At 42.3% G+C, this 10,768-nt stretch overlaps 1 protein-coding gene across 3 annotated transcripts in view; it reads right to left on the minus strand.

Moving 5' to 3' along the window:
• Nucleotides 1-362: 362 nt before the first annotated feature.
• The window catches only part of tshz1 (teashirt zinc finger homeobox 1), a 41,957-nt gene continuing 31,551 nt past the window's right edge, over nucleotides 363-10,768 (minus strand). For 2 of the 3 annotated variants that reach the window (XM_088601289.1, XM_088601288.1), the window contains exon 3: nucleotides 363-4,752. In XM_088601289.1, the coding sequence (XP_088457415.1) occupies nucleotides 1,562-4,752 (3,191 nt within the window). In that variant the 3' untranslated portion in view covers nucleotides 363-1,561. Of the gene's footprint in view, nucleotides 4,753-9,578 lie in introns of those variants that run through there. The other variant, XR_015925696.1, reaches the window with a different exon arrangement.

Raw genomic sequence — 10,768 nt, forward strand, 5'->3', positions numbered from 1 at the left:
GCTTGAGAGTACAATAGCAACAAATCCAGGATTTGATCCCAAAACCCTGTGATTTGGAATCTAGTACCCAAAGGTGACCAAAAGGTACTGTTATGCAGTATAACTATTGCAAGATAAAAGAGGCAGAAGAGAAATTTGTTTCATTTCACTTGCTAGTGCAGGTGATAAACAAAAAGCAACATACCTGGCTAAGAAAGGGCTTTCTGTATCAGGTGCTGTCAATATGTGCCCTGCCTGTAAACATACCCCAAAAGGATTCACTTCTTTTTAATATTTAACCCCACTGCAGTGAAAAGCACAGGGTTCCAACCTTCATCATTTAAAAAAAATATTTTACATTGAAAATAAGAAAACAATGACTGTTAACCAAGAACTGTTTTAGGGTTTATTTTACAATTGAGAAAAAAAAAACATCAGGTTTATTGTGCGAGCCAATTTTTTTTTACATAATTCATGATAAAACATTGAAATGTATAATTCATTGTGCATTGCTTATTGTCACGTAATAACATGCACCCAAACAGATGCACGCATAGTTATTTTGTAAACCAAGCTGGAGGAACTAGATTTTATTTTAAAAAAAACAACAAAAAACATGGCTCTACAGTATATATATACAGAATTTGTTTTTGTTTTTTATATATAAAATGACAATATAAAAGTTAAAGAATGCACACAGTCTGAAAGTACAAAGAAAGTTGAACTGTTGCAATGGCAAGATATGTAGTTTTATACACTGTTGCTGAATTTACATGGAATTATTTTTTTGACAAGTTGAAATTTAAGCTGCACACTATATAAAGATAAACTTTTACCAAAGCTTATATTTGTAAATTACTATAAATTGATATTTTACAAGGAAGAGAAATCTTGAATGTTGTAAAACAAACCTGCACACTTCTACTTTTTTTTTGCCAAAAGCTGCAATTTATTTCCCCTCTGTTTGCCTGCGGATTAAATTATTTTATATTGTACACTTACAAAGGTGACTTGCAGATGCCTTCAGAACTGAAGATTTTATTTAGACCATTGAGAAGAAATCCTTTGAAGAATTCAAAGTCAAAAAGTAAGTGATCATTATAATCAATCTGAATTTGCGCAATGCAGAAAAAATAAAAATACTGGTATTCTTTATAAAATAAAGTTTTACATTTTTCTTAAGGTGCAGAAATGCTACTTCAGTCTCGAAAAGGGCTCACCCATTCCTTTTTGTTTTACTTTAGCATCTTCATATCAATTAGGATTTGACATACTGTAGGTTTCGCATTGTGGCCACAGCTGTGGCCTGAAGAGAAACAGTAGTTGTATTTTTTATTTGTTGAAAAGCAAAAACAGAATGAAAACAAGTGTTAATCCTTGATTCACAAAAAGACATGCACAGGTCAGACAAATAGCATATAAATACATTACAAAATAAGTGTTAGAAAAGACATGGTCCAGTTAGGCAGTTTTACACATAAGTAAGACTGATTTCGAAGGCTCAGGTCAGGCCTAGTGCAGTACTGTGATTAGATTTAGTGCAATGATTCTCTGGTCAGTTACACAGCTGCTCACCTGGACTTTACTGCTTCTCTAGCTTCTCTAGTTCAGAGACGTACACCAGATGGTCCTCTGGTGACTTGCCATGAGTTTTGCTAAGGTGCAGTTTGACTGCGTGCTTGCTGGCGAAAGTTCGATTGCACAGCTTGCACTGGAAAAGGGAGCTGGATTCATCCTCCGCCAGCCCGAGTGTGCCGAACGTCTTGTCGGTTATCACCTTTGAGACAGCCTGCTGCTCCCGTATGTGATCTATCGAGAGCTTGGACAGGTCCTTCAAGCTGAAGCCTAAATGAGATTCTAAGTGGTTAATGTAGGTAGAGGGAGTCCTGAACTGAGAGGCACAGTCGTTACAAAGGAACACTGGCTGGCCTGAATCTATGTTCTTGAGGAATTTGGTTCCACCTGTCCGCCTCAGCTGGTACTTCACGTTGGCCAGCCAGTGGCTGATGGTGGTCATGGACAGACCTGTGAACTTGCATATGTGCACCCGTTCCTGTGGGCCGAGGTCAGTCATGATGTATTTCCCCTCAGGGGTTTCCCTCAGACTGGAGGCAAACTGAGCCTGCAGAATTAGGAGGTGCTGGGGGTTCCAGTTCGACTGCCGGCCCTTTCGCTTCTGCACTGGGGACAGCTCCTCCAAGGTGTCCTCAAATGTGCTGCCATCGGCGTCCGACTTCTCTGAAACGGACGAGGGCGTTGACGACTTGGGAGTCAGGCGCCCTGTGAGGTTCTTTACCATGTCGGAGATGTCCATCAGCGCATTCTCCCTCAGTGGAGATGAAACGGATTCTGACAAAGTGGACATGATGGGTCTGCTGCTGCTGTTGTTGGCGGTGTTGTTGGCGGTGGTGGTACGGGTATTACCATTGCTGTTTTTGGATTTTGTCAAGTCCATAGGCTGGTCATTATTTTCATAGTAATACCTGTTGATGGACTCTGCTTGCTTGACCTGAGTTGGGGGGTAAATCGGCTTCTCTAACATGCTGTTACTAATTTTATACAACATTGCCAAGGGGTCCAAGACGGGGCTTACCGGCTTTGATGCTTTGCCTAAATGAGTGTTCATAATAGATTGCAATGCGCTAAGAGGGTTAACGAAAGGCTGTTCTGGTGAGTGGTCGGTAATGATTCCCAAAGTGTTACAACCATTGCTGACTGGTGGTTTGAGGGCATCTGTAACATTTTTTATGTGATTTTCCTCCTTCTGCATCTTCGCAGGCTCTGCTTCCACAACACTGTTTTTCTTTGCTGCCTTGCAGCTGAGGTCGTCAGGCTTGGGAGAATCTTTGTTCTCTTTGGAGGTGGGGGATGATGGCTTCACCGGGGCCTGCTTGCATTTTTCCACAGGCCTCTCCTCCTTCTTCACATTGATTTTACCTGTCACTTTCTCTACCAGCTCCTCCATGGCCGAGACATTGCTTTTGTGGACAGGGGGAGAGGTGCTCCCAGGGGAATGGATCACTGTAGACGACTGATCAGATGACAGTGTTTGTGTTTTTATACTGTTGGTGTAGGATGGCTGCACTTGGACGCTCTGCACATTGGGCAGGGCCGATTTCACTGACCCCTGCAGCTGGTAAGCAGCATGGATGCTGGGATATCCACCCCAGGTTGGCGTTCCATTCTGGGCTTTGCTGATCGCGCTGGAGACTGTGTTTTCCAGGGATTTAAGGATGTCTATCCCCCCCTTGGGAGTCTCTTCTAAATCTTCTTCTCTGAGATACTTGTATGGCGTGTTTGTCTCAGTTTTCTCACCTGGATCTTCTTTTTCCTCTTTGATTTTCTTCTCTGGTTCGGTGACCTCCATCTTGTCCTCTTCCATGTCTTTTTTCTCCTCAGAACCAGAAGAATGAGCCGGGGATCCTGGTTGGGACTTGATATTGGACACGGGCAGCCTTGTAGTGGTGGGTGGCAGAGGGATGGATTGAATCTTCTCTTCCACCACTGGGTCAAAGACCAGTTGCTTCCCCTTTTTTGAAGCCGAGTTGGTCACTTTAAGAAAATGTCCTGTGACCATCATGTGAGCTGTCAACTGCTGAAGAGTGTCATGGGAACTGCCACATTCCATGCACTTCAGAATTTGGGCCTTGCGGGCTTCGAACTGCCAAGTGTAGCTGGCTCCATTCTGATAGCCGTAGCGGTTGTTTGGTGTCACATATGGATTAGCGGTTTTCTGGTCTTTCGTTGGCTCACCCATGGGAACACCAGGTGTGCTACTTATAGACTCTGGGGAACAGGGAGAGACCAAGTCCTGAAGTGCTCGTTTTTTGGTAGAGGGAACCAGCTTGGAGGCTAGAGCTGGCACGGGTTCTTTAAGAGGCACTTTCTGGTAATGCTTGGTTTTGATCATGTGGACACTCAGGTCTTGCAAGGACTCAAAGGAGTGCCCACAGTACATGCACTTGAGCACTTTCTGCGCATCCTCTTTCCCTTCCATCTCCATCAAGGAGCGTTTTCTGGGCTTCGACCACTTCTTGCTGCTGTCCTCCTCTTTGTCTTTGTTGTCGTCCCTATAGTGTCCCGTCTCGTTCATGTGCACTGTGAGGCCCACAAGTGTATCGTAAGCTGCGCTGCAGTCTTTGCAGCGGAACTTACTGGCGCCAGTGAACACTGAGCCATACAACTTGCTGTTCTGCCTGTAGAGCTGCACTGTACTAAACAGGCTGGGCTCTGGCAGGAGGCTGTAAGGGGTCTGCTGCAAGGTTTTAGCCAGCGCAGCTTGATGCCAGTCATAAGCTATCCCTCCTCCATTGGTCGTGCTGTTGCTCGTGGTGTTGTTGCTACCATTATGGCTGCTCCCATTGCTACTGGTGCTGGCACTCACAGGCTTGGTTTTCATTATATCCCTGGCAATGCTGGACCAGGAGGAATCCGAGATCAAGTTTGCATAGACGGCTTTCATCTGTGCCAGGCTGTCCTGTGTGGACAGACCATTTTCAGAGCCGGCAGCCTCTTCCTTTTCCTGGCCGTCTCTCGAGGAAGTGCTCTTGAAGTCTGCCAGCCTGTCGCTGGTGTCGCTGAGGGGTGACGCATACCCTGCATCCTGATTGGTTGCAGTGCTGAGGGGGGAGTTCTGATAGCTGGGGGCATCTTTGCTCTCCTCCTCCTCGGTGCACAGAAACTCGTTGTCCTGGGCGTCTAGGGACAGCCCATCGTCCTGCAGGTTGTCTTCATCAGCCTCTGCGGCCTTGAGCTCCTCCTCTGGCACGTATGCTGAAAAACAAGAATAGACGAGGCTGCTGTTAGAGTATGTGCAATAGTTTTTCAGGCCTAGAAGTCATCTGTCTGGAACTGTGAATGTTTTGCGTGAAGCAACTAATGATTCCTTGGAACTTTTGTCAATAGTCCAGGCAGGGGACATACATTTACAATTAGAGAGTTGAAATATCCATATCCTGACCATGACAGATAATACCCTTCACTGGACTGAAAAAGAAAGATATAATAAAAGTCAGCAAGAATAAATGGTTAGCTGTAGCAATACAGTTACAATATGCTGGTGTCTGTGGTAATAAAAGAGAAAACCAGCCAAGACTTTATCTAAAGACACTTACAATTTCTTAATTGTACTAAACAAATCTGTCTTTTTTGTACGTCATAGAAATATTACTAAGAATGCAAAGAGATACGCGCATGAAGCAGGAACTGCAATAAGAATGAATGTATATACCTACTGATCCATCTGGTTGTATGGTCAGATTAAAGTCAAGAGGTAAACTAGTTATACACATGGAAACAGTAAATGCAAGTGCAATATGGTTCTAAAGTGGTTAAATGGATGGAATCAATAATAAATTAGGCTCCACCTAACCGCCATACAATATTCATGAAAACTGGTGCTTTTTACAAACCCCTTCTACACCACTAGCCTCTAAAATGAATCAAACTATACAGCAACTTGTGTTGTAAAAAAACAATTTTACTAACAGAGACACTAGCAGCTCGTTATGCCCTTCTCAAACAAGAATCAGCTAATTCTGCCAATCAGTAAAAAACATTCGCATTGGTGATTCTCTTTAATTTCCCTTGATACCCAAGGGCTGTTTGACCAGAGAGGATCTTCCAAGAGTAGATGCCAGTTAACGGATTTAACTCAGGGCAAGTAACAGAAAACACTGATTAGGCCTGCATGTACGCATTCCAACATAATAAATAAGCACAAAGAGGAAAAGCACGAGTGAGGAATTATATTAGAATACGTTTAATGATGCTTACAAACAGCCAGTATTTTCCTTGTGGGAAATGCTTTGAAAAACTAGAAAGTGTTAAAAAAGGAGCAAGTCCGCTGTTTTTGATAACATTGTCACAATGTAAACTGTAAACTTCCCAGATACTACAAACATACAACACTGACAGACTGGCCCTTAAAATGCTGTATGAAACCATTAATCCTCCTGTGGAATTACTGTCCACAGACACCTGGGGACTGAAATTGGGTGAATCATTTTCTGTTTTGACTGGATTTAGATGTAGAGGTATTTATTATCTTTTGTTAGTAAATGAATAGTGAGAGGTAAAAACATGGAAGTCAGAAATATTTATGATTTAGCAATAATAACTGCATGTAAATATGCTTTTATACCCTAGTATATTACAACTGCATTACTGCAGGTATACACAAATTGCTGTTTCATAAGCATTTTTTAAAACAGTTTACCTAAAAACAAATTAGACACTATTCATCGTTCCAGATCCAAAGGTTTTGTGACAAACAGTAGAAAAATAAGGCAAATTCTACATGTTCCCTGTACTTTCTGAAATCCATTCTGAGCCATACAGGGTGAAGAATGCAATGTGACCTTATTTTTAGATTTTGGCAGCTCCTGTTGTGTTCCTTTCACCCTGATGCAATATAAGCTTTCTCAGAAAAACATGCACAGGTATTGGGCTTCCATGCAACCCTCACAAGGAACCACAAAGAAGAGGCAATGAGGAAAAAACACTGTGGTACACAGAAGAGCGTATGACCACCGTCACAGCAACAGAGCCTGAAACTGGCCTTCCCTGTGTAATACATCATTAAAACCCCTTCTGTAACAAGGCACAAGTGGGAACTATGTGCAAGTGCATTTAAAACTGAGAACAAAAGGTGGGTCTTTACCCAAAGGGTTGCGGGAGTATGGAACAAGCTACTGTACCAAGCCTTGACATTGGAGCTTATATTCTGGTTTCTCTAAGAAACGACTGAATGACATCCTTGGATCAATTATCTACTAACCACATGGCCTCCTCTCTTTTGTAACCTTCTTTGTTTTCATTGAAGCTAAAACATTTCACCAGGTATGAGTCTCGGTATGCTGCGGCACACTTCATATTTTTAGTCTGCACCTTACTGCTCTGCCAGACAAGTGTGCAATTTGTTTACGTTAAGCATGAAAATGGGAATTATTTGGAATACTTGAGCAACAACAGATTTCCCCATAATTTAACCTCAATTTTGCATTAATAACTCCTCTACGTCTTTTTGTCATATACTTCTGGTGAGCTGCTCTATCCATCTTCCAATTACAGTCTCCTTTTTTCACGATTTTAGTACAGGAGCAGAAGATAGTGGTCAAAGGTTTGTCGGGAATTTTCCAACCAAAAAGAAAACACTGCGCGTCCCAGAAAAAAAAAAGAATTAACAAACCCGGGACTGCAGGGACGTTGGTGAAAATGGAATCGCGTACAAAAAGACCCAGAGATTTTGCGATTCACAACAGAAAACTTTATCAGATGCATGTACAGGAGCGAAGACTTGCTCTCACTCAGTTACACGATAAAGCATCTGTCCGCTGCTGATGCATTCTCTCTCCTACCACGGGACCCACGCACGGGCCTTTGTATTTCAGATTGTGTGTGAGTTATTGCCGAGATGCGCGAGAGCGAGAGGCTCTGCTCACAGAAGTTGGGCTGACGATAGCGGTGAAAGTTCTCTCAGCATGCCGCGCAGAAATGTAAGTGGAGATGACATGTCATGTTGTCACGGTCCATGTTGTACTAAATCTTAGGAGCCGAGCGCGCAGTGACAGACAGCCAGAGAGAAGAAGCAAAAAAAACAACAACAACCAGGATCCCTTCTACACATCCATCTCTCTCTCGATCTCACTTCATTTGTGTCTTGTATTAGAAAAAAACAAACCAGCAACGATCTCGATACCACAGACGGGCGAAGGTTCTAGTCGTCTCAAGACTTGACTTTGTCTAGCAATTTCCCCTGATGTAATTTTGAAATTATGGAGAGAGACTAAACAGGATTAAAACGGTATGGTCCGCTGACTCAAGACTGGCAACGTTCCACACCTTTTCACGGTGAAATCCATTTGTGTGCCACTCGACTACATGTAGAATAATTTTATTTGATATCTTACGTCAAGAAATACATCAGTGAACAGCTTCTGGGAATCACAACATTACACAGCAAAGACGGATTAATACATTCTGATAGAAACTACTGAATAACACCACCAGACTAATGACGTCATTTGACATCAGCAGTGCAAAACTGAGTTAAAACAATGTGTAGGTTTGAATGAATTATTAATTAATTCCTAAAACATATATAAATACTGTACATATAGCGTGCAGAAAGGGAAAATGGTTCTTGCCTGCCAGACTGAGTGAGATATAGAATTCATCAATTTTGTCCATCTTGAGCACACAAAACCATTAAAGATCAGACTGTACTCTGTTCCCCTGCAAACATCGGAAAGTGAACCCTTTCTTTCATTTCAATTTCATTAATTGAAATGAGAAAGTATAACATGAGAAAATAACAGAACTCATTTTTTGGGGGGAAGTGCCCAAATAATAAAATCAGGATTAAATCCTCTATCTGAAATGCTGTTTCTGATGTTGCACAGTAGACAGACATACAGTAACACCATTTCTCTCCATTTCTTAAAACACAAAGCCTGGATTTCTGAATCCCCTGTTCCAGCAGACACAGCTGCTGGTGGACCTCCTCAATGTTCTGCAAGTGCAGTCACAAACTGGGATTACAAAGATAGGGGTACGTGTGGGGGAATGTGTTGAGCTCCTTCCCGGAGGGAGGTGGTGAGGAGAGGGTTAAAACAGGTAGTAGCTCTGAAAAGAAATCGACATCTCAGCGGCTTCCCTTTATCTCACACTTCCACCACGAGATGTGTGTCCTAGATGCCAGTATCAGTCTCTCTTGATGAAACAGATGTGCTGTCAGCTTCGAACAGCATGCAAACCTGCCGTTTCATAATCTAAGTGGACATAATACCTGATATTTGTAAGGCAGCACATTTACTGCTGCCTGGGAGAAGCCAGAAAAATGTAAACAGCTGTATCAGGAGTGTGTGTGTGGCTTGCAAACCAGCAGAGAGCCGTGTGTAAATAAAGACTGCTTCACTGAAGGGGGTCATCTACAATACTTTTATTTCTGGTCAATCCGCTTCATTTGATGAAAAGATGTTGATGTTCTCAAAGAGAAGTAATTAACCATTTGTCATCATTCATAGATGAGACTTATTCCAGACCTGCCGAAAGCAATACTGTTTGTGTGGCTTTCAATATTCATATTTGCATCCAATATCCACTAAGCTATACAAGCAAAGCATTCTTTCCTGAATTTCCACTTGTCTACATGCAAATATTTGCATTAAAATAATTTAACAATGTTAAAAAAACAACACTGCAAGATAGGGCTTTTTCTACATCAGGCCCCCTGATGGAATTACGATCAGTAAGTGTATTTTTAAAATCAAAAACATCAACCGTATCCTGCTCAGCAGATAACGCATTTAGTCATGATTTGATGGAACTCAAGGCCAACAATTACATTAAAAAACATAATTTTATTATTTGCTTTAATTCCAGACTGGCTACATACTGTACATCTGTGTGGCAGGGGGGTGAGTATCAAAATTAGTAGGAAGAAAAACACAAATCCCGCAGGGCCTGGTGTCACTGTGACAAAGGTAAAAACAAAGTAAAGTGCATCTAGTTCCCTTGCTGAGCTGAAATGCTCACAGTGCACAGCCCAGATAACAGACCTTAATTACGCAATCACAACTTTCTAATTGAAACACTGGTAGTGGAGCTACTCAAGGAAAACATACAAAAAGGTAAGGAAATTGCATTTCTAGTCAACACAATACATTGCCATTGTGTAAGTGAAGGGTTGCAGCTAGGCTGGGCCAGCAGGCACTAGTGCTTCAAAGCAGATCTGGAGTTTCTTCAGAAGCAGTACAGTAAACATGTCCGCAGACCCATAAGCAAATCATCACCCACTTGCCTCAAGTTCAATACACCCCGGAATGTACTTTGCTGCACACGCAATTTTTAAAATGGGGCCTTAACAGATAGGCATCTGTATTCTTTTATCCCATCAACCAGCAGATGAGAAAGAAAATCGCCTTGTCTAGATAGTTATTTCTGCAAGACAGATGATGGCAGGGACGTTGCAGAAGACGACCGCGTTCAAGAAAGGGGCTGTCACTTCAGCTAGGGACCAGCAGGGTTCACCTAAGACAGGTGGCACACATGACAGGGCTCCATTACCACCAGCACTAGAGATTTATTAGATAAAGAAAGCCAGGAAACAGCAAGGCCTGGGGCAGACAGGCAACTGGACTGGTCCTTGTACTGCTCTCATTATCACTGTCATTAAAATATGACAGGGGATGAGCTGCCTAGAAACAGAGTGAGGGAGCTCCTTACAGACACACTTTTGGAAGCTCCTGTCTTTCAAGACAATGTGACCTCTTAAATGTTTTCACTTCTCTGGCAAGATGCCTCCTTTTCCAGATCTGCTTTTTTAACAGAAAGGTACGTGCTTTGTTTCGCATGTGTGCTGGAAAGATAATGTGAGCAATAATTTGAGGAGAAAACAGGCATAGTGCACGTCTAGTCCTCATCTTTAAATGCAATGAAGGTTTTTTTTTATTTCCTTTAAATGTATCTAGAAGGACTGCAAAACCAGCGATTTCAGCATTTATTAAGTGTATTCGGGTCTTACAATGAATGTGATTGCTTGCTGAGTGGAACACCACCAAATCAGTGAAATACAAAAGAATCGGAGCGTTGCACTTCACAAGAACTGAGATCTGACAAAATGTTGCGCGAGAGTGTGTGCCTGTGCTCGCTCTGAAAGAAAAAGTTATACCCACCAGCATACTGGTACTAAAAGCAGGAATCTAAAAACACACACATCCTTTTTTCTTTCTGTTGTCGCTGACTGTCTGCTGGCTGTTAAATCAATAAAAATATCTGTCAGATATGT

The sequence above is a fragment of the Lepisosteus platostomus genome, chromosome 12, assembly GCF_059453375.1.
Source record: "Lepisosteus platostomus isolate fLepPlt1 chromosome 12, fLepPlt1.hap1, whole genome shotgun sequence".
NCBI classification, from domain to species: Eukaryota; Metazoa; Chordata; class Actinopteri; order Semionotiformes; family Lepisosteidae; genus Lepisosteus; species Lepisosteus platostomus.